The following is a 24,676-nucleotide window of genomic DNA, read 5'->3' on the forward strand; positions in this document are numbered from 1 at the left end:
ACTTCCTTTTTAAAATGTTTTCTCTTCATTTGACTGTGCTGGGTGTTTGTTATAGGACATGGTACCTTTAGTTGCAGCATGTGAGATCGAGTTCTTGACTAGGGATTCAAACCTGGGTCCCCTGCATTGGGAGCACAATCTTAGCCACTGGACCACCAGGGAAGTTCCTATTGTAACTTACTTTAAAAATCGAAGCAGTGAGAATTCCCTGGTAGTCTAGTGGTTAGGAGGCTTCCCTGGTGGTTCAGGGGTAAAGAAGCTACCTGCCAATGCCGGAGACTTGAGTCAGGAAGATCCCCTGGAGAAGGAAATGGCGACCTACTCCAGTATTCTTGCCTGGGAAATCCAACGGACAGAGGAGCCTGGCAGGCTATAGTCCATGGGGTCAGAAAGAATTGGACACAACTTAGTGATGAAACAACTAGTGGTTAAAGACTCTGAATTCTCAGTGCCAAGGGCATGTGTTCAATCCCTTGTTGGAGAACTAAGACCCTGCTAAAACAACAGTGGATTTGTGCCCACCCAGAGGCTTGTAAAGTTTGGTAGTGACTTAACAACTATGTGCAGAGCCTTCCAGATATTTACAGAAACAGCCAGATAACTGCTCTTCTGTTTGTTTTCTGCTTTGTAGGAGACATAAAATTAAGCTAGTATCAATAGTTTCTCCCAAAGCTTTCAGTCTGGCTGGTTCGGTTTTCTGTAGTGTTGCCCTCACTCTTGACGCCTCTCGAGAACTCCACAGAGCTTCTCATCTCTGGCCTCCTTCCGAGCGATGGAACTGGGATGCTCAGGGAAGCAGGGTCCCTTCACAACAAGGCTGGAAGACAGTGGTCTCCACTGACTACAGTCATGGACTTCACTTCTGAGTTCCCCATTTCTGAACAGAGATGAGTTCCAGAGGTGAACAGAAGGTACTACCCTTCTGTGGTACCCCCCATCAAGCCTGGCTGTCTTTGAGAAGCAGGGCTCACCGGCGCTGAGATGGGCTCCATCCCTTTCCTGTCCTCCATGCCCCGGTGCTAACAGTCAGGAAGATTCGAAGCACAGGCTCCACCTCTAACCCCGTCTTATCAGCCGAGCCCTGCTTACTGGCTCCCCGTCAAACCCGCCTGTGGACCCGTGGCTGATACTCACCTTGTACATTTCCGGATTCACTGGGAGAGCCCGGCCCTGGGAGGAGCTGCAATTTTCCAAGGGCACCTCAATCATTGGCTGGCTTTCCTCTTTGCACTCGGAGGATGGAGTAAATGAAGAAATGATCTTCCATTCCTTGTAAGCCTGAACAATGAAGACAAATTTAAGACCAGCAGAAAATGCTTCCCTAGTATACACCCATCCTCCCTGGGCCTCCTGGAGAACTGGGTCCCCTTTGCCTGGCATAGGGGCCAGGCCTTCAGCCACCATCCAGGAGGACAGGGCTGTTGTATGGCCTCAGTGGGGGTCTGAGCCCAGGTGGCCCAGGTAGGGACCAGGGCAGTTACCAGAAAGACCCCCCAGACACTCGGCCTGGACAGCCAAGAAGCAAATACAAGTACTCACTTCCAGGAGATATGTTAGGGCCTGGAGCTTCCTGTTGTTAAAAGCATGCTCACACACAGAATGGACAGAGGAAACCAGTGTCCTCACAATGTGTTTAAGAAATTCCACTTAAGTTCAGTCGTTAAGACACATGTGATGCTTAGCGTGGTACCCTCAGGGTCCATCCACATTGTCACAGATGGCAAGCTATCAACTGTATAGTGACAAGTGGAAACTAAGTTTTTGAAGGTTCATTTTATATTTTTTATTTTTTGGCCATGCCCTCAAGGCATGTGGGCTCTTAGTTCCCCTACCAGGAATCGAACCCACACCCCCTGCGCTGGAGGCACAGAGTCTTAATCACTAGTCTGCCAAGGAAGCCCCAGAAACTAAATTTTTGGTGGTCAGTATGCTGTACGGTATGTATTAATAGAAGCAGAAATACAACCTTGTACACAAGCAACTTATAAGCCAATGTTGCCTCAATAAGAAATGTCTAAAAATATAAACACAAACGAATTTGTGTTAAGCTCTGGGTTTCATATGACTCAGAATCACAAATAACAAAGATAATAAAAATTTAACTACTGTTGCTACATGTGAATAGTTACCAATGTTTAGATGAGTAATAAGATAAAAATTTGTTAATTCATAAATTATTTTTACATCTATTCTATGAAATATATAGTCTTGTCTTTATGTCAGCAAAATTACTAGTTGCATTGTAAGTGGTGTGGGGGTGGGGGCTCCCCAGGTGGCAATAGTGGTAAAGAACCCACCTGCCAATGCAGGAGACGTAAGGGATACAGGTTTGATCTCTGGGTTGGGAAGCTCCCCTGGAAGAGGGCACGGCAACTCACTCCAATATTCTTGCCTGGAGAAGCCCATGGACCGAGGCGCCTGGCAGGCTACAATCCATAGGGTCGCAAAGAGTCGGACACAACTAAAGTGACTTAGCATGCTGTTATGATGGACTTTTCACATAATTGTTTTTCAGTAAACGACCAAGATTAAGAGATGTAATTGCATCCAAAGTGTAAATAATTTGAAATATTTTCATGAATATATGAATGATAAGAAATGTAAGAATAAAAAATTAAAATTATCTTCTTATGATTTAGGGAAAAAAAAGATACAAGTGACAAGATTTCCTAACCAAGTGATTCAGTCAAGGATAGAACAAAGGAATTCCCTGGCAGTCCAGTGGTTAGGACTCTGTGCTTCCACTGCAGGGGGCCCAGCTTCGATCACTGACTGGTGAAATAAGATCCCACCTGCCAAGAGGTAGGACAAGAAAAAAAGAAAGGATGAAGTAAGATTCAGGAGCCCTGGGGTACACTGTGCAAGGTGGACTCTGAAATCAGACTGAACAACTTATATCCCAATTCGTCCATTTATTATGCGACCTTGAAAAAAATGGCTCTTCTAGGTTTCATCTTCCTGTTCTGTAAAAGTGGGGTGAGAGAACTACCCACATTTGTTGGAAAAATAAAAGGAGATAATCAATGTCAAGCGTCTACACAGTGCGTGATAAAGAGTCACATTTAAGCCAAATCAAAGCACAAAACCATGGTGACTTGTAGGCTGGAGTCTGCAGATATCTTTGGCTTTGTGGACTCTATGGTTTCTCTTGCAACTGTTCAACTCTGCTGCGCTGTGTTTAGTCCGTCAGTCGTGTTGACTCTTTCTGACCCCATGGACTGTAGCCCTCCAGGCTCCTCTGTCCAAGGGGATTCTCCAGGCAAGAATACTGGAGTGGGTTGCCATGCCCTCCTCCAGGGGATCTTCCCAACCCAGGAATTGAACTCAGGTCTCCCGAACTGCAGGCAGATTCTTTACCATCTGGGCCACCAGGGAAACCCAAGAATACTGCAGTGGGTAGCCCATCTCTTTTCCAGGGGATCTTCCTGACCCAGGAACTGAACCGGGATCTCCTACACTGCAGGCAGATTCTTTACCAGCTGAGCTCCCAGGGAAGCCCTATTCAATAGTAAATGAATAGGCATGGTGTAACACAATAAAATGTTATCTTTTGACACTAAAATTGAATTTAACACAATTTTCACGTGCCACGGAATATTACTTTCCTTTTTGATTTTTTTCTTAACCATTTAAAAATGTAAAAATCCGGGATGGGGAATACGTGTAAATCTATGGCTGATTCATATCAATGTATGACAAAACCCACTGAAATGTTGTGAAGTAATTAGCCTCCAACTAATAAAAAAAAAAAAAATAAGATAAAAAAAAAAAAAAAGTAAAAATCCTTCTTAGCTCACAGGCAGTGAGCTGGTTTGGCCCCAGGCCATGGTTTGCAGATCTGGGGGAGGCAAACGTGACTGGATTACTTGCAGTATTTACAGCCTGGAATTCCCATGAAATTTCAGGTTTCCTACTTTACTGTGTCTTTAGGGAGTAGGTACTCAACTCTCCTATACTTCAGTTTTTTATAAAATGGTGATACCTGCCAATGTATCTTTTCAAGGATGATGGAAAGGTAGAGGCATACAATGCATTACCTCCCTTCGGCTCCTCTGTAATGTAAACTCTATAAACACTAAGTTAAATGCTTTAAACACTATCTATTACATAAGAGTGGCTATGCTACTAACCATCTAGGCAATTAATCACCATGTTCTGAGAAGAGATGGGAATCATGTTATCATTTAAGTAACTGGAAGCTGAAAAAAATTCTTCAAGACACATCTGTGAAATCTTTTCATCTTTGTAAAGCTGTGTACCCAACTTGTTTGCCAGAGAAAGCAGGCCAAGACCCATGTGCTGACATCTGAGGGGGTCTGGCGGATGGCAGAGGTGCAGGCTGGCTGAACTTGGAAGGGCCAGAGGAGCACCTATATTTCAAAACTGCTGCAGGGAGATGCAGAAGCTGTTCACACAGCACATGACTAAGCTGCTTCCATGAATAAAACACCTCTCACTCTCAAGACAGGGCCTCCAAGAAGGAGTACGTGTATGGATGGCAAGAATACAGGCTGGTAGCAATTTTGGCAATAAAAAGAAGAAGCGTTTGGAAGTCTTCCAGCTGCTTCTCTGGGGATTAGTCATTGTGAAGGAAAAAGGCTTAGAATCTACCAGCCAGGTTCCTTTGTGGGGCTTGTTGTCTAGGTTGGTTCAGCAACCCTTCAAAGTTGTGGTTTTGAAAGTCCCTCCTGTCTTAGTCACACATGAGTGTGGAGGAAGGGGCTCCCCGGTGGGGCAAAGTGTCAATGGCAAGCACCCCTCAAAGTCCCCAGAGGAGGAGAATTTGGGGGTGACTGGGAGGATGACTGCCCCTCCCCCAAGTGAGGCAACAATCTTACAAGAGGAGGACTTGACCTAACTATTCCTCGGTTCCTTCCTCATCTCAGAAGATAGCTCTAATGTCCACGTGGTTGAACAGGTAACAGTGAATTCTCTGAAGAGAAGAATCACAAGCCAGGGCAACAAGAAGCCCCCTACACACACACACACACACACACACACACACACACAGGGTGTCTGCCAGACACACACTTCAGGGACAGAGAGGGCAGTCCTCCCCTGTGTCAAACAACAAATACTCTAGCAGCCTTCTTTCTTCGAAAGAAACCCCACGTGAGCAGCCAGACCATGGACGTGTGGGGACTTATGTGACTTCTGTCTGTCCTCCCTTTTGACTGAAGCATCTCCTCTCATTTGCTGACTGGCACCTTTTGGTCTTGTGGTTGTAAATGCTAAACTACAGGTGACCTCTGTGCTGGGAGTGCATGATTCCATTCCCTGGTATTTGGGAAGCAGCATACCAGGAATCTTTCTAGAATTCTCACTCTATTGTGGGATGAAGTGGGTGTTACCACAAGACTTAATCTGTGATTCTTTTAATTTCATGCAACTCACTGAGCCACTGGATTTTGCCATTCCAGGATCAAGGGGAGAGAGCAGAGTGGACCACAAGTTATGAGCCGTAAGTCCAGATCTCATGGAGCTTCTTACTAGCACAAGCATACAATGGGCAGTTAATAAAGGACAGGAACAACAAAGTCTTACCCCTTCCTCTTTTAGAAGAGCCTCGGTCCAACCATGACCAATGGATGTATTATGAGAGAAAAAAGTTAGTCCTCAGAGATTAAAAGTGGTTCTAGGGTTAATGAGAGTGCATCTGATTTTATTAGCAAAAGTCAATAGAAAAGGAATGCACTTAAGCTACTGTAATGGTATGTTCATTGTGGAAGATTCTGGAAGCTGATTGGGTTTGCATGCGGGGCATTAAAAGGAAGGGAGTACAGTGGAAATATCATGAGATTTGGAACTCAAAGCATCTGAGATCATCTCCGAGCTCTGCCACCTATATTATGAATTCAGGCAACTTACTTCCATGACCCTCGGTCTTACATGTAGAATGAAGGTCATAAAAATACACACACCCTCAGAGGGCTGATGGAGGATAAAGTGAGATGATGCATTCAAAAAGCACTTTATAAGCCGTAAAGCATCCATAGCAATATTAGTCGTAGTTATCGTCAAGGCAAATGTGACATTTAAAAAAAAGACCAGGAACAAAACCCAAAGGACCCCCTTTAAAGGGTTGTTTCTGGGGCAGATTTTAAGGAGTCGAAGCTAACAGTGCTCTTGATTTGAGTATGAAAACAGCCCCTTAAAGCATGCGCCATGTGCGATGGGAAATCTGCCACGGGGACCAGGGTGCAGCCAGCTAAGTCCCCACGGGAGATCCAACAGCATGGTCAGCAGCCAGCCTGAGCTCCCACCAGAGACGGTGGTGAAGAGCAAGCAGTGGCTACAAAACTGAGAACCACTGAGTTGGTGGCTCTATCCATAATGTGCTGAGCTCGGGAAGAAAAACCATCACAAGGACTCAGGAGCCAAGTCAAAACAACCGGGCCGGCACAGAGGTTACTGGGGGTCAGTCCACGGACTCTTTCACTGCCATCGTGGGCAAGGGCAGCAAGCAGTGGGCGGCTAAGCCGTGCCAGACGGGCACTCAGGCAGGGCGGCTGTTCTCGTCCCCTGCATCACCTGATCCCGTGGCAGGAACCAAAGCTCCTGTGTCTTCCCGGAGTTGTCTATGAATGACCTTGCCCAGTTCTGTCCTCAGAGGGCGGACACTGCTAACCTTGCCTTCATTCGTCAGGCTCTCCTTAGACCTTGCTCCAACTTGAGCATCCTTGGCAGTCAAGGATAACAGTAGCTAGTGAAACACAGAAGCAGGTACTTGAGTACCAGGCATCCAGAAAAGATGAATCCAAGAGAGCAGGGAAGGGCAGGGCACGGGGAGAGCCAGCCCAGGACACACTATGAACCAAGCCACAGCCATTGTCAAAACGCACATCCAGACACAGAAAAACCTCACATCACATGGATGATGCTCCAAAACGGAAATGGTCACCTGTGACAAACTCTTCTACTCAGCTCCAAATGCTTTTTCCCGGAGTGGAAGTGGAGCTCAGACATACACATGCTGTGTGAAAAAGAATTCGGCATGACATACCTCAGAGTCAGTAAAGAAGTTGTAAAGGAGGACGTCATCGAATTCTAAGCCTTTGGCTTCGTAAACTGTTAACACAAGTGCCAATCCCAGCTCTTCTGGAATTTTCTCCTTTGCCATTTCATTGGCTACAAGGATCACCTTGGGGGAAAAAAAAGGATTGGAGAGAAAAAAATTCACACAGCACAAACAGAAATCTAATGAAGCTGAGTCTATTTTTATGGGAGGCAGGTAATGTCTCCGAAGAGGAGTGCTGGCGTGGACTAGGTCAGCCAGGCTGGTGGGAATGTTAATAACACTTAGTCACTCACTCATCCTTGAAACCTCCTCATCCTAGGACAGGAACTACTGAATTCTACCTTGTGGAAGAACTCAGCTTCTCAAACCTTTTTTCAACTGCAAACTGCCTTTTGTTTTAAAACATACAATCTCAAGAAACTCACCTGGTGGGCTCCAAATTCAATGGGCTGGGTTTTTCTTTTGTTGCCTCGAAGCAATATTGCCAAGTCACTCACACTACAGGATTCCAGGACAATTGGCCGGGGGCCATCGAAAAGGCCAGAATCCCTTGGAAGGCGATCGAAAGACTCCGGGAAATAGAACTGAAGTAAATCTACCACTCCAGATGCCAGATTGAGGATTCCTGGGATAAGACAAGAAAAAATAAAAGTCAGATGTTGTACAACACGCCAACATGGCTGGACTTTTGGTTGTTTTGTCTTTTTTTTTATTTAATTTTTTTTGGCCACACTGAGCAGCCTGTGGGATCTCAGTTCCCCGACCAGGGGTTGAACCCGGGCCCTTGGCAGTTAAGGCCCAGAATCCTAACCCGTAGGCTCCCGTGTATTTTGTTTCCTTATTTTAGTTCGCTATTTCCCCCCCCCCCCGAGAAGTGGTATTGGTCCTGAGAGTACATCTAATTGTGGACAATTTTCAGGTCCAGATATTATAATAATAATATATTATTATTTCAGCCCAGATTATCACTTTGGGCTCTGTATTACTCTGCGTACAGCGGACAAAGGCAGGGATGTGTTTACTGTCCTAAGAAGGTTTTGTAGAATCTCATTCCTGGACTACATTCATGTTAGAGAAAATGACCTCATGAAGAAGAGTCAAGGCAGAAATGTAATCTAAACACTTAGAGCTGTTAGGATGCTAACACAAAGGGCTAATATACAGTGTAAAAGAAACAAGAATTCTCATGAGTCATTGGCACTTAGAGCACTGGAGACAAGGTTACATGGTAAGAGCTGGATTTTTTTTTTTTTTGGCTGCACTGGGTCTTCATTGCTGTGCATGGGCTTTCTCCTGTTGCAGGGGTGGGGGCTACTCTCTAGTTGCCATGGGTGGGCTTCTCTTGTTGTGGAGCACATGCTCTAAGCGAGCGAGCTTCAGTGGCTGTGGCGCATGGGCTTAGTTGCCCCATGGCATGTGGAATCTTCCCAGACTAGGGATCGAACCCGCGTCTCCTGCGTTGGCAGACAGATTCTTAACCACTGTACCCCCAGGGAAGTCCTAAGAGCTGGATGTTAGCTGGGACAGCAACCTCGGCTTGTTTCCCTTTCCCACTATGTTTATACCCTGGGGAGAGAGCACTATACTAAGAAAAATTGTCAGCGCTAGATAAAGGATTTTCCAAAGAGCTTTCTCCCTGGGTCCCATTTCTAAGAGTGCTGAAGTAACAATGACAGTGAGGCTGCCTATACAACAGGTTCCTTCATAACAATTATCCTGTTTAATCCTCACAGCAGCCTGGTTAGACAGACCAGACAACCCTATTTTTACAACCAGGGACTCTGAGGTCTGAGAGCTTCAAGAGTAATGAGCTGGACTGAATACAGATCATCCCAGGTCTCCTGCTGTTCTTACGGGCTGTGTGCTCTTTGCCCGACACCAGATAGAATTCTATGAAATGGGCATACATGTCCCCATTACTATTACCAAACAGTGAAGGGAAATTTTACTATCCAATGCTACTGTTATTAAAAGTATGCAATATAAAGAAATCAAGAATACAAGTGGAAATTGTTGAATCTAAGCACGTCAGCTGCCATGGTGGTTCAGAGATGTACATTAATGACAGGATCAGAAAAAGGCATGGAAGTGTTCATTGCAGCGAAAAACTGGAATCCACTTAAATGCCTTTCTAGGGAACTAGATGAAAATTTTTTTAGATGAAACTATTTTATATGAACATAATCAAAGAATGGGCTTCCCACATGGCTCAGTGGTAAAGAATCCACCTGCCAATGCAGGAGATGCAGGAGACACAGGTTTAATCCCTGGGTTGGGAAGATCCCCTGGAAAAAGAAATGGCAACCCACTCCAGTATTCTTGCCGGGATAATCTCACGGACAGAGCAACGTGGTGGCCTACAGTCCATGGGGTCGCAAAAGAGTCAGACACAACTTAGCAACTAAACAAAAAATCAAAGAACAGACGATGGTTCAACCATAAAAAGCAATGAAGTACTGAAACATGCTACAATATGGAAGAACCTTGAAAACACTATGCTAAATGAAAGATGTCAGACACAAAAGGTCACATGTTGTGTGATTCCATTTAAATGAAATGTCCAGAATAGGCAAACCTACAGACACAGAAAGTAGACTGGTAGTTCACAGGGGTGGCAGGGGCCGGGGGGCGGGGGCGGGGTGACGATGAGGAGTAACTGCTAGTGTTCATGGGGTTTTTTAATCACCCTTTTGGGGGTGATTAAAATGTTCTGGAATTAATGGTAATAATTGCACAACCTTATGAATATATTAAAAAATGACTAAATTGCACATTTTAAACAGGTGAATGTTATGCTATGTAGACAAGGACCTCAATTTTAAACAAGAATAAAAGATGGGAAGAAATATTCACTAAACACATATTCACTACCTAATCAATAAATGTATGTGATAAATGCATATATGTATAGGGAAAAAAGATCAGAAGGAAACGAAACAAAACGTGAGCTGTGAGCAGCTTTACAGGTGGCTTGAAATTTTTTTTAATGCTTGATGTGTTTTCTAAGGTCTCTCAATTCTAACACATATTATTGGGGCTTTTTCTGGTTCTATACACAGAAACATTTACACACAGTCTTCCCTCCATCCTGAGAGGAGGTGGAAGATGGGGCTTAAGTAGCGATCACCTGGGTGGGTTGCTAAACACATTAAAAAAAAAAAAAAAAACTGTTCACAGGAACAGTTCCCTCTGTCTATGGAAAAACTTTAGCCAAAGAAAAAGGTTAATCAGAGAGGTGAGAAAATGCAGAAGCAAAGAAAAGCAATCCAACAAGATTAAATAATAAGAGTTTAGTCATTAAGCAAAGTCAAGGATCTTTAGTTCCTTCTCAAGGATCAGAGATATTCTGAACCATATCCTCTGAGCAGTCTAAGAGAGAATGAAACCCCCTCCAGCTGGAAGTCGTTAACTACATGATGGAAAGACTATAGCCATGACATGCTGCCACAATTCTGAGAACTGACCTCAAGCACGTGGGAACAAACTGACCCTGGAACTGAAGAACAACTGTACTTAAAACAGCCAGAATGACACTGATCAGACCACCACACGACCAATTTCAAGATGATGGTGAGAGCTGACTATATTGTTTTTGCACGTGCCCCCTTCCCCCCGTCTATAAAAGCTCTTGTCCAACTGATGGGGCAGGGGCGGTGGGGGGAAGGGGAGTCGATCTTTGGACCATTTGCCTGTCTCAGAAATAAAGCATACTTTCCTTTCCACCAACCCTGTTGCTTTATTAACTTTTGAGCAGTGAGGGTCTGGACCCACTTGCCATAAGGTCTGGGCACACAATGGGAGGCTGCGCTCTCGCGGTATCTGGCTCCCGTGGTTTTCTGGAGTGGAGTCCGCTGCCATGACACCACGCAGGGAAGGCTTTGAGGAACCTGCTGCTCGTGGCTTGCTGGCCCTAAGGAGGGGGCTTGGGGAGACATCCTAGCAGCTGCTGAAACCATTTGTTTTGAGGATCCTCCCTGTTTCTCCCCTGCTCAGCACTGGTTGCCAACGTACTTTCCCTTGGTGGAGTGGAAACATGAATCTGGAGGAACTGAGGTGCTCCAAGACCCAGTAAGTCCATTGGTATGCACCCGGCTAACTTCTCTTTGGAGCATGAAGCGCTATTTGGGCATTTTGTCAGTTAGTTCTGATTGACTGTCTGCCATTGAGGACTATTTGGAAGCAACGAGTGTCATTTGGGCATTTTTGCCACTTGGTTCTGACCTGGGTCTAACACTGAGGACCCTTTGTGAGCACTGAGTGTCATTTGAGCATTTTGTCATTTGGTTCTGACATGTGTCAACCACTGAGGACCTTCATGCTGGGGAGGTGTTTGTTTGGGACTCCATATGGGTCATCTTCTCAGTGGATCTGTGACCGTTCTATCTTCTGATGTGTGAGTTTATATACATATATATATATTTTTATATATATTCCATTTGTGTGATTGGTATTCTTGCTGCCTTTTGTAAAATGGGAAATTCAGGTTCAATTCATTAAGAAAAATTTAGCTATGAACCTCTAAGAAAAAAGATGATTTTTTTTTTAAAACACTGTGGGGCATTCTTCAGACTCCAGAGAAAATTGGTTAAGATGAAACTCTTTTGAAACTCTAAAACTGGTTCTTTTCGCAATATGCAGTTAGAGAAAGGTGGCTTGATAACATGCTGTTTTCAGAATTCTGACCCCAAGAGAATAAAAATATACCTAGAAGAAAGTTTGTAACTCTTATCAAGTCCTTGAAATAAAAGCACAGCTCATTGCCTGCGATTTCAGCCCTGGGTTAATTAATTAGTAGAACTTCAAAAGATATTTGGGTTCATTAAACATGCATCCTGCCACAGTAAAGAGAAACTGTGCTATGAGAAAAATGTATGTTTTTGGAGATTATAGAATATGTTAAGTTTGCAAATCAGAAAATGCTGATATAACAAATAGGTCATTTTCTTGTTTCTTGGTTTTGCTATCATCTTTTAAAAGTTAAAAACTCTAATATGTAAAAATGATAAGGGAAGCATTTCAGGACGTAAAGCAAGTAGGAGATGTGTTGTCAATAAGGTATAAAAAATGAAAATATTTTTGCTGAAGGATAAAAGAAGAATAATTTTGTCTGGAATGTGGAAAACAAAATGTGGAACAGTAGAAATGCATGAACTGCAGCTCCATGGTATTAACATGCAGAAATCCCAAAACATTGTTATACGCAAAAATACAAAGTTGTAGAAAGGTATGTCTGACATGAGTCCATTAAACAAAAGGCTCAAACATGTAAAATAATGCTCTATGTTGTCCATGGTCACATGGAGGACATAGACGGTGAATTGGTGAGCAGTCTAAAAACCACATAGGAAGTATTCTCCGTGTCAGTTACCTCGTTTGTAAAATGGGAGAGATGCCTTCTTTGTAAGGTTGTTGTGAAGGTTAAAAACAGATGCCCGTGGGAGTTCCCTGGTTTAGTGGTTAGGTTTCTGGACTTACATCACCATGGCCCAGGCTCAATCCCTTGTCAGGGAACTGTGATTCCACAAGCCACATAGCACAGTGAAAGAAAAAAAAAAAAAACAGATACTCTATGCCAACTGCTTGGCATCATGCCTGGCACAGGAAGAGGTACATGTGAAGCACAAATTAAAAACACCTGAGTTTGCATTATCTCCCACCACCTCTTACCACCCTACTTTTCTTGCTTCTTCTTAAAGAAAAGCTGCTTTCGTTCAGGATTAATGACTTGTAATTGGTATATCATTTTACATTACAGAAGCATGTGGTTCCAAAGTGCTCTAACAAAAGTTCTCAAGCAGTTGTTTACATGTTCCCCTGAAATGTTTCCATGTCATGGCCAACACCTTAAGCAGTTATTACTTAGAGGTTTACTTCCACTCAACCACTGCTTAAATCATCAACCTAAGAATGAGTAGTGGCATCTACTTAATTTATGGTTACTAAAGGGGGAAAGCAGGGAAAATAAATTAGGAGTTTGGGATTAGCATGTACACACTACTACATATACAATAGATAACCAACAAGGACATACTGTATAGGCACAGGGAACTCTGCTCAATATCTTGTAATAATCTATAAGGGAAAAGGATCTGAAAAATTGTATATAACTGAATCACTTTGCTAGACACCACTGTGTATATCAACTATACTTCAATTAAAAAAAAGAAAAAAAGGGGGATTCCCTGGTGGTCCAGTGGTTAGGACTCCCTGCTCTCAGGGTGGAGGAGTCAGATTCAATTCCTGGTCTGGGAACTAAGATCCCACAAGCCACATGCCACCCCACCCTCAAAAAGGGAGAGACAGAGGAAAAAAATGAGCAGTGGCAAAAATCCTAAGATCTCTTGTTCCTGAAGGTAGTTACTAACAAACGCCAAAATACTGTACTTGGCTTAGCTACAAGAGCCCAACAAAACTAAGTCACAGCTTTAAAACCAGCCCAAGGTCAGTGCCAAGCACCTCCCCCATAAGGCAAGGCCGGGACGTACCGGAGTGGGACCTGTAGTTCTGGTACAGCTGGTGGATCTTCTTGGGCTTGCGCACTGCGCACTGCTTGTCCACAGCGTTCTTGCTGGCGTAGTGGAACAGGGAGCGCAGATCGCTGAAGCGGAAGGCCACGCCTTTCATGATGCTCTGGGCCGTGTCCCCCGTGAGGAACATGGCGTTGGGGTCGTTGATGCATTTCATCAGCAGCGCCAGCTCGGCCTGGGTGAAGTCCTGGATCTCATCACCATAGAGCTCGTGGATGGACCACGGGAGCACCTTGAGCTTCGACAGCCTCCGGGACAGGTTGTACAGAACATCCTCATCGTCAAAGTACCCTTTCTGAGACCTAATCTGCTGATACAGGCAGAAGAGGCCGTAGATCTCGCTCCGGTCTTCCTTGAAGTTGGGGCACCGCTTCCGCCCTAATTGCTTATATGCTTCTTCCGTGAGTCTCCCCCGGGGGCAGCTGAGGGCCTCAAAAGACCCCTTGAGAAAAGATTTTATTTCTTTCCAAATCAGGGCAGGGTTGTAGGAGGTTTTCCCTTTTATCATTTTGGGCCATATCTCATTGACGAACACCTCAAACGTCACATACACCCGGGGGTCGCTGTCGCTCGGGCGCGTTTCCATGGTTTTTTCCTCCTCGCCATAGTCCCCATCGGCCTCAGCCTCCTCCTCATCCTCCTGCCAGTTGGTGATGGTCAGCTCTTCCTGCGTGGACCATCCTGCGATGGATCTTTTCAAGCTGCCATCTTCGTTTCTCAGAAAAAACGGTTTGGGCAGAGAAGCATCCAGCAGGAGGAGCAGCTGCTTAGAGGTGACGAACAGAGGAAAGTTCTCATCCCTGAGGTCCTGGAGCTTGTGGACATTGGGTTCCAGCGGCTTGTAGTGACTCGTGGCCTTGGTAGACTTGGAAAGCTCCACGAAATTCCTCTGCACCTCCTGGCACAGGACGTGGTTCTTGGTCACGAAGATCTGATGTAAGTGCTCCAGCTGGGGGGGCTCTTGTGGGGCGAGTTCTTCCTCCCCTTGGCCGGGCCCTCCTGGCTCCCCACTGGCTCCCTCTGCACCAGCTTCACTCTCCTGCTCCTCCTCCAGGCTGCCCACTGTTCCCACCGCCATGGATTCTTCCTCCTCATCCTCCTCCTCCTCCTCTTCCTCCTCCTCCTCCTCTTCTTCCTCCCCACCCTGACCCTCCTTTCTGGGCTCCAGTTCCAGCCTTCGCTTCAGCCAGATCTGCTTCGCCAGCAGCGGGCTCCCCGCCTGCTCGGCTTTCTCCCAGTAGCCGTGGAATTTCTTCCACAGCCTGTATAGGCAGCAGGTGGTCTTGCCCGTGCCGCTGCGTCCAATGAGGATGATGGGTTCCAGCGGCCTGGGGTTGAGGCCGATCACCGCATACTCGAGCTCACCCACCCGGAACGGGTACTCCACCGTGGCCGTGATGTCGTTGAGGATGTTGGAGGCCATGTTGGTGCTGAAGCTGTGGAACTTCATGATGTTAAACTCCGTCTCCACCGCGCTGGCCGGGGGGAAGTACTCGGGCTCGGCGCGGGCCCCGCCCTTCTCGGCCTCCGTGTCCTCCACGTAGCAGCGGGGGATCCGCTTTTGGATTTTCATATTGGCGGACACCTCGCCCTTGTTGATGCCCTTCAGCTTCTTGCGCAGGATGCAGGACAAGCCCCGGTTGTAGGCGCCGCAGATGGCCTGGATGGAGCAGGACAGTTTGTTGTGGTCTAAGACGATGTCCCAGATCCGTATGATTTCCGTGTAGACCCGCCCGGACTTCTCGGTGGGGTGCATGCTGCGCTCCGCGGCCATGATCTTCTCGGGGTTCTCACTGCACCGTGGGGAGAAGTCAATCGCCAGCTCCCACAGCATCCGGGCCGCCTTGTCCAGCTTGGCCTCGAAGAGCTGGATGCTTCCTTTCAGGTTTCTCAGCCGCTTCCGCAGGCCCGGGGTCCACTCACCATTGCCCAGCTTCTGGATGGCAAGGATGATTTTCTTCTTCATGACCTTGGTCATGACCTTGCTGGACAGCTTCTTCAGCATTTCCGAAGTGCACTCGATCTCCCACGTCATGTTCTCGAAGTCCAGGAGGGAGACGTCCATCTCTGACACACTCCAGTCGTCCTGGTCGTCACTGCCCTCTGTCCCCCTGCTACCCTCCGGAAGGAGCCGCGGGGCCAAAAGGCCTGCCTGCACGTGTCCCTCCGCAGCCTCCAGGGCCCCCGGGTTGCTCCCGCTGCAATCAGAGCCCCCCGCCCCCGGGGCACCCTGCAGCTCGTCTTTCTCTTCTTTGGTACCAGCTCCTGTCTCCAGAGTCTTGGGGCCCTGGGGACAGTCCTCTGGGAGGGATGAATCCAATTCCAGCTGCTGAATCAAAGCTGTGATGTCCTGCAGGAGGCAGTCTTTCCTAGAGCAGGGCCTGGCAGCCCCAGGCTCCAGCCTTGTAGCCTGGGCATCGGGGAGGGTCTCCCAGCTGTCAGGAACCCTGGCTTCTTTGGATGGGGCTCGCACAGGGCCCGGCAGAAGCTTGGAGGAGCCCTTGACCTGAGCGGTGTGAGCCGGGGCCGCCGGGCGTGGGGGCTTCCCGGGGTGGGCAGCGGCATCCTGCCGGCCCCGGCGCCTGCTCTCCATCACGGCTTTGTTCCAGGCCAAGAGCAGTGGGTCGTTCTTCTTCACGCGGTGCCGCGCGTCTCTGCCTTCCTTGTTCTTCAGATTGAGGTTGATGTCAAACTTCGCCAGCAGACCTACCAGCTTTCCCGTGCGTTTGAGCATGCCTTTCTGGAAGAGGATATGCATCAGTGTGTTCCCGCTGCCGTCCTGCATGTTGGGGTTGAGGTAGGAAAACTCCTCTGGCTTGGACCAGAACAGATCCAGCAGGTGGTTGAGGAAGTTAAAACCGATGTCAGCTGAAAGACACAAAAACCCTGTGAGCGCTGGACAGCTATTCTGGGGAGCAGAGACGCCAGCTGGGGAGGGCTCTTAAAACACAGAACTTCCCCAAGCATTTCATAACGCAGTGGTTCTCAACTGGGGCAATCCGTTCCCCAATGGGCATGTGGCTTTGTCTGGAGACACTTCTGCTTGTCACAGTTTAGGAGGTGCTTGTGGCATCTAGTGAGTGGACATCCCACAAATGCACAGCACAGCCACCAAACAAAGAATTATCCTGCCCAACTGTCGGTAGTGCCAAGGAAGAAAAACCCAGAAATCATCTTAATATTCCAACAAGATCCTTTATGTCAGGACCCTTGAAATGATGTAAATAAATGAAAAAGCATGTGCAGCTATGGATGGCCGACTTTGGAATGTAAGAATCTTCTCCGTCAGCCCACGCTGACCATTCCCCGTGATGGTCACTCCTTCCGATTGAGCTATGGGTGAGGGGCCAAAAGGGAGGGGCTTGGCCAAGAAATAGACCTCTTCCAGATCATTGGCTTTCCTATAGGAAAGACCAAAGACCAAAGCATCCTTTCTAATATCCAGTTTCGTCCTCAAGAAAACGACTGCTGACAGAATGAAGCCTACCTTTGATATCTAGAAAGATGTGGAGCGCAGCATGCAAGGGAGTGTCACCTTCTGTGAGAGAAATACTTCGGGGGTCTGCGCCCTTGGTCAAGAGGAGGAAGGCCAGGTCGAAGTCCTCATGCTTCATGCACACAGCAAGCGGCGTCTCCTGGCTGCTCTGGAGACCCTCCAGCAAGGCTGGGGGAGGCAGAGAGAAGGACACAGTGAGCCACATCCCAGGGGTGGGACCGTTTCTGCCCTTCAGCCTAAAGCAAGAAAGGGTGCGGACCCCACTTCCAAGGCCCTCCTGCTACCTCCCTTTCTGGGAGGCAAGGGCTTCCCAGTGCCCTTGGGGGGAAAGCTTGCCCCCTCCAGGTGTCCTGTTCCTGGGCCTCGTCTCCTTTCCCATCTCGCCAGCTCCCTCTGCCTCGCTGCAGCAGGACCATTGTCAGCACTGCCCTGGAATGGGGACGGTGTGAGCAGATGAACTCCCGGTGTCTGTCCAACCCTCTCCATGACACACACTCAGTGACCAGGACATGAGCAAGCTTCCCACTTCCTCTGCTTCTATGAAGCTTCTCCACGAGAATGCCCGTCGGCCCTCATTTATCCTGTTCCCTGACCTGTCTCCACGCGCACATCACCTTCTTTTTAGCTCAGTCCACATTTCTGCTCTGCACTGCTGGCTCCCCGACCTCCACCCTCTCTGGACCTGCAGCCTTCCTGCACTGCTGCTCGCTGGCAGCCATGAGTTCACTCTCCATCCTTGGGCCCTGGCACCTGACCGCGGGGAGGCCTTCGATGAGTGCTTGCTTCACCAGAAACAAAACAGGAATTCCACAACTGCCATGGTTTGGGGGCAAAGGTAGTAAGATTCCACGTCAGGAATGGGTTTGAAGACATTAATAGGCAACCTTCCATCTATCTCCTGAAACCCATGGGTAAGGCCAACACCGGAAAGCTCTGTAAGGCTCTCTGAGAGCTGGGACCAGTGTGGCATCACTCCCTCTGAAGGTCATTTCCCTTACACTGCAAGGCGGGTGGAAAACCATGCAGCCAAGGCACTCTGCCCAGATCCTGCATCCATGAACACACTGAATATTCAAAGCAGCCCTGAGAAAGGGGGACTATTGTCACTCCCATTTTATAAATGAGGAGATGGAAGCCAGTTCGTAGTGGCCTTAGGAAGGGGTTTTGGAGGGGTGGAAGCGTAGGGAGAGGAGGCTGGCGTTTCCAGATTAGCTTTAAATAAAACCGGATCCAGCAAGCCGTCTGCCCGCTCCAGACACACATCCAGCCAAGTGCGACTGTGCTGATGAAAGCGGCAGATGTTTCCACCCACCCGTTATCTGGCCGTTTCTTTAAAAACAAGCACCACAAATCCCAATCATGGATCAGAAAAGAACACGGCAGAGTTTGACAAGGACCCACACAGTGTATCAATCGCCAGGAATGGTCCAGCCGAGGGTCAGGAGGAAAAGACCCCTGTGGCTGCACCAGGGCTGACGCCCCTCCACAAACCTGATGTTTCTCACACAAAACACAGAGGAAAGGGAAGAATTCACAGAAGTGCCTTGACCTGATCACTGCTTCCACTGAGAAGATATGGAGGAGAAAGAGAATGAGGCAGGAGGAGAATCCAAGGGACTTCCCTGGTGGTCCAGGAGTTAAGACTCCATGCTTCCACTGCAGGGGGTGTGGGTTCGATCCCTGGTCAGGGAATGCCCCACAGCAAAGCCAAAAAATAAATACATTTTTTAAAAATAAAAAGGAGTCTCCAAAATCAAGTGAAAGCGCCGTGACCTGCGGCACCTGGGCTCCCCTGGCAGGACCCCGGTGCTGACTCAGCATCTGGGACTCACCTCCATGGTCTATCAGGCGGTCCAGGAGCAGGGTCCTCCGCTGGTCCCAGACCCTGAGGTGGGGGAGGATGGCACAGAGGTCGAGGTTCGAGAGGTCGCAGTCTTTGATGAGACAGTCCCCGAGCGGCGGCTGCCCGCTCACCTTTCGGGTCAGCAGCAAAAGCACTTCGGGCCACTTCTGTTTTTCCAGTAAAAACTTGAAGAAGGCGTTGGCACAGCCGCGGTCAATGTCATAGACCAGATCAGGAGGGATTTCTTTCAAAAACAAGAACACACCACACTCCAAAAAAAGGTTCCTGTGATTTCTGTCCCCAGCCACAAGCCTAAACAGAGGGACGTCACTGCCCCAAGTTACAGGAAACCATAAACAAGGACTGAGTTATTTCGGCCACGCTACTCAATCACAGGTGAACCTCAGTGACAGCACTCGCGAGTGAGCGTCTTGAGAAGGCTGGAAATACCCAAGGAGTGTACAGTCTTAGCCAACAGAGAGGAGAAGCATCTGTGGTATTTTTAAAAGGATAGGGACTTCCCTGGTGGTCCAGTGGTTGAGAGTCCACTTGCCAATGCAGGAGACATGGGTTCAATCCCTGGTTCAGGAAGATCCCACATGCCATGGGGCAACTAGGCCCATCTGCTACGACTACTGAGCCCTCATACCAAGAGTCCATGTTCCACAAGAGAAGCCTCCACAAGAAAAAGGCTGTGCACCCCAACTAGAGAGTAGCCCCCGCTTGTCCCAACAAGAGAAATCCTGAGTGCAGCAAAGAAAATTAAGCACAAACAAATAAATGTTTAATTATTTAAACACTCATTTAAAGATTTTAAAAAATGAATAAAAAATGTAAATGGATCGTATATGCAAATTCCAGGAGGATACATGAAATAAATGACAGAGGTTGCCCCAGGGATGAGATTTAAAGATGGAAGTTCAAGGGGTGGATGATCCACTTTTCACTGGAGAATGTTCTGTGTTGTTGGAATGTTCTCCATGTAGCTCATGACATTTATTTTTTAATCAATTCTTAAACAGATAGTAGAAAAGAGTTTTAAGGTGCATACAGCATCTTTGAACCCAACTGAAGCTTGTCAGAAACCTTACCTTGCAAAGAAGAAAGGAGGCGCAAGAACCTCTGAACCACTTCTTGCTTCAGAAAGTTTTTCTGCAACAAGTGACTTCCTGAGTTCATGTATGTCACCAGCTGCTCGCAGACTTTCTGGAAAATGTCCCCCTCGTTAGCTGGTCCCTCACCAATGCTCAGTTCTGCAAAACAGCCCCAGATGCTTCTTGTGACTGCAGAGATCACACAGGCATAGATTGCAAAGGTGATCATACCTCTCCACCCCTCCATGTAGCCAGGCAACCGCAGAGCACCTGTTCCCCCCTTCCACCACTCTAGCCTAGCTTCATGACCTGCTATGACGAGGAAAATGTAATGATTGTTGAGTTTTGTGTCAGTTCTGAGCCTGAGCCTCAAGAAGCCCTGTTCAGTTCTATTCGGGTCCAGCTAGATAAGAAACATCATAAAACAAAGAAGAATCAACCCAGTGGTCCAAACTGAGGCCCGACAGATACGAAAGAGTCCAGTCAAGATCAGCAAGAGGCAGACACTTGAAGAAGTTCTGTTACACCTATGAGAATAGCCCAGCCTCAGTGGCTGAGCTGCAGGATCATGAACTAAATAAGTGCTTGTTGCTTTAAATCACTAGGTTTGAGGGCTGTTTGTTAAGTAGCAATGGATAACTGATACAACAGTTCAAGGATATAACAGCAGGAGGGTAGCTTACTGCAGCAGCAACATCCAACTACACACCAGCCACCCACGCATCTAATTGACAAGTGGAAAAAGCCAAGAGCAAGGAGCCAGCTCTCCAGCCGAAAGAGCAAAGACACTGTCCCATTGGTTCAATTTACTGAGAAAGTAGTTATGATTAGAAATCACCCAATAAAGGAAGGCTGAAAAGGGGCAAATGCTTTATTTGGTGTCAGATTATACACTCAAAAAGCCCTTCTGGTTAACATGGAATCTTACTAAACAGATCAACTGGATGTGGGTTTTTCACACCTGGCCCACAGCTTAAGTACTATCATGTGGTGAAGAGGTGAATGCATGTTCGACGTCATGTTCTAACAGAAGCAGGGACACTTTAAAGGAGATGGAAAAATAAAAGCATTCCATCAGCAGTCAGGTGTCCCACAGCAGATCTCAAGGCAAAGATTTGTGTGCAAGTAGTTCAAGAAAGAAGAGACCAGTGAGGGTGGGGGGAGTAGGTGAGGGCTGGGGAGGAAGCAGGCCGGCTGTCAGCCCCATGGTCCCCTGGGGGATCTGGGGTGAATCACTCAGAGCTGCGCTGTCCAAGGCAAGGGGAATGGGCTTTCAGATTCTCACCTCTGTCTGCCACTGTCCACAGCCTGCCTTGAGTGAGTGAGTGAAAGTCGCTCAGTTGTGTCCAACTCTTTGTGACCCCATGGACTATACAGTCCATGGAATTTTCCAGGCCAGAATACTGGAGTGGGTAGCCTTTCCCTTCTCCGGGGGATCTTCCCAACCCAGAGATCGAACCCAGGTCTTCCGCATTGCAGGCGGATTCTTTACCAGCTGAGCCACCAGGGAAGCCCAAGAATACTGGAGTGGGTAGCCTTTCCCTTCTCCAGCGGATCTTCCTGACCCAGGAATCGAACCAGGGTCTCCTGCATTGCAGGCGGATTCTTTACCAACTGAGCTATCAGGGAAGCCCTAGGGGCTATAAATTCCCATGCACCTTCTGGCTTGAAGGAGCCTGAGCAAAGCAGGCTCCATAATCCCATAGGCTGTTCTCTTTGAGAACGAGCCTTAGGCATGGGCTTACATCAGGGAGCACACAACAGTGGGAAGGGACCCAGGGGACCCGAGCAGAGCTCCGACGTCACCTGCCATGCCTTCTGATACACGCCCGGATCGCCTTTCGAAAGATTGGGTCAGAGAGCCAGAAACACACACACACCCCAACTTCCCGGGCAAACCCCTACTGCCTTCTAATCAAGAGACTTTCCAGTGCCAGACAGAAGCAAGACCCCTCGAGGACTAACCTCTAGAGAAAAGGAAGTGGAAACCCTTGGCCCAGGAAGACCCACATCACCTAAGCGAGCAGCCCGCTCTGAGGCAGAGAACATGAACCGTGTGGTGTAACAGTGACTGAACAGTACCCCTGGGCCTGGCATCCCACCTTCATCCGAGAAGGCCTCTGAAGACACAGAAAACAGTGATAACGCACAATGCAGGACATAGAACCCTTGGTAAAGGAGGAAGCTCCTTCTCCACCAAGCAGATGGAAACCTGGCCACTGGTCCCCTGCCTCCTGCCTCACGGCCTCATTCTTCCACCTGGGCAGTTAGTTTAGTACAAAAGTCATTTGAAACTGAACAGAAAGATGACCAAGCTTGACAGCAGAGACAGTTAGATGCAGTTGTATAGTAAACGTGTGGCTGTGTGGTTCAGGATAATTAAGGTGGTTATAGACTAGAGAAAGGTACAGAAATCAGGCAAGAAACTAGAGAGTGATATCAACAACACAGAAAAGCATAAAAGGAAATGTGCTGAAACACTGCTGTGGGTCGGCATCTCTGGGTAGGTACACGTGATTTATTACTCTGAACTTGTCTGTTTTTTCCTAAATTTTCTATAAGCGTAAGAGGGAGAAGAAACTTTGGGTTATAAGGTTGTTTATACATTATAATCACAGGTTTTTTAAAAAGATGACTAAGTAAGGAACACCAACCAAAAGACTAGATAAAAATATGTCAAAGTGTGATTACAATGAATTTTTGTTTTTATTTTTATTTGTTTAAAAAAGATGTATTTATTTTTTTTTCTTTTTTGGCCGCTTCCCAAGACATATGGGATCTTAGTTCCCTGACAAGGGACTGAACCTGTGCCCCCTGCAGTGTAAGCGTGGAGTCCTAACCACTGGACGACCAGGGAAGTCCTTTGTTTTTATATAAAATGATATCTTTACAAATTTTCTACAATGATCATATTTAATAGATATATACAAGCAGATTCAAAGTTAAAATTAAAAGAGATATTTTAAAGTTGCAATAGTGCTCAGCTGTAATAGTTCTTTTGTGTTAGTTGCTCAGGTGTGTCTGACTCTGTGACCACATAGATTGTAACCCATTAGGCTCCTCTGTCCATGGGATTTTCCAGGGAAGAATACTGGAGTGGGTGCCATTTTCTCCTGCAGAGGATCTTCCCGACTCAGGGATCAAACCCACATCTCCTATGTCTCCTGCATTACAGGCAGAGTCTTCTTGTTAAAAAACAGAAATATATCATTTCAAAAGGAGATTTTTGCTTTTGTATGAAATCTTCCTTTCGAGGTAAAAAAGGTGAAACTGACAAGCTTTATTACAAACACTTTATCAAGTCAAATTTATGTAGCCATCCCATTTTTATAAAAGAAAATTAAAATATGTAACTGTAAATGCATGGAATAAGAGTAAATGACTAAATCACAACTATATTAATGTTTCCAGGCAGGTGGGTTTATGAAGAATATTTTCTTTTTAAAAAAAGAATCTATTGATTTTATAATAAGGAAACAGTATCATCAATGTCGCATGCCTGCATTTACTGAAAAAGAGGGCATTTTGTGGTGCTAAGGGACTCGAGGATGACACACAATGGCCTCTGAGTCACAGGCTCCATCTGTGGGAGAAACAGCCACACAGAGGTCAGAATCCTCTTAGTCGTGGGCAAGAGGCACCCTCACAGAGCAGAAGGCAGCTGGCGCCTAGGGGAGAACCGGAGAGAAAGGCTTCTCCGAAAAGCGATGCACCAGTGAATCAAAGGAAAAATCACAACCCGCCGAGAACAATAACAAAAGAGGCTGCAATCGCCTTAGGTCCTGAGGGCAGTCGAGCTGCGGGAGAAGGTGGACATGCCGCCATCTAGTGGTTGTCGTGAGGGGCAGGGAAAGACCGGGAAGCCCGACCTCTCCGGTTCACCTCGCCCCCAACCTCCCTACCGCCCTGTGAGCCCTGCCTTCCCCTGGCAGCTAGTGAGAAAGGTCCTGCCCTCAATCTGCTGAATCAAAAATCTGCATTTAAAAGGCTCCCAAAGGATTCACGTGCACATTCACGGAAGCTCTTATTTACAGAACAGCAGAAATCTTCACCAAGACCCTATATTTCTCAGGCTCTCTCACCTCGATGCAAAAGCCACCCAAAGATAACCATCTTCATTTTCATCAGAATAGGGCACAGTAACCACCAGAAAGAGCCAAAGGTGAGAACATCTTTTATCCTAGCCTATATCCTAGCTTGTTCATCTGGGCACAGGAGCTAGTGTCCTAATGATGCTTTACGCAGGACACAGATGTGAAAAACCAAACCCATCAAGTGGACTTCCCTGGTGGTATAGTGGACAAGAATCTGCCTGCCAGTGCAGCGGACATGGGTATAATCTCTGGTCCAGAAAGATTCTACATTCCTCAGAGCAACTAAAGCCCCTGTACCACAACTACTGAGCCCATGCTCTAGAGCCTGCAAGCCTGTAGGTCTCACCTACTGAAGCCCGTTCGCCTATAGCCGGTGCTCTGCAACAAGAGAAGTCACCACAATGAGAAGCCTTGTACACAGCCATGAAGCCCCAGCACAGTCAAAAATAAATAAACTGTTGTTGTTGTTTAGTTGCAAAGTCGTGTCTGACTCATTTGTGACCCCATGGACTGTAACCCACCAGGTTCCTCTGTCCATGGGATTTCCCAAGCAAGAATTCTGGAGTGGGTTGCCATTTCCTTCTCCAGGCGATCTTGCCGACCC

General features: G+C 47.2%; 1 protein-coding gene across 7 annotated transcripts in view; it reads right to left on the minus strand.

Annotated features, from left to right (window-relative positions):
* TRANK1 (tetratricopeptide repeat and ankyrin repeat containing 1) overlaps positions 1-24,676 on the minus strand; it is a 94,248-nt gene that overhangs the window by 23,323 nt on the left and 46,249 nt on the right. For all 7 annotated transcript variants that reach the window (XM_043442232.1, XM_043442231.1, XM_043442236.1 and 4 more), the window contains 7 exons: positions 19,976-20,137; positions 18,874-19,128; positions 17,033-17,209; positions 13,504-16,413; positions 7,444-7,643; positions 7,004-7,141; positions 1,135-1,278 (listed from right to left, as the gene is read on the minus strand). In XM_043442232.1, coding sequence (XP_043298167.1) covers positions 1,135-1,278; positions 7,004-7,141; positions 7,444-7,643; positions 13,504-16,413; positions 17,033-17,209; positions 18,874-19,128; positions 19,976-20,137 — 3,986 coding nt within the window. The remainder of the gene's footprint in view (positions 1-1,134; positions 1,279-7,003; positions 7,142-7,443; positions 7,644-13,503; positions 16,414-17,032; positions 17,210-18,873; positions 19,129-19,975; positions 20,138-24,676) is intronic.

Source organism: Cervus canadensis, chromosome 22 (assembly GCF_019320065.1).
Source record: "Cervus canadensis isolate Bull #8, Minnesota chromosome 22, ASM1932006v1, whole genome shotgun sequence".
In the NCBI taxonomy this organism is placed as follows: domain Eukaryota; kingdom Metazoa; phylum Chordata; class Mammalia; order Artiodactyla; family Cervidae; genus Cervus; species Cervus canadensis.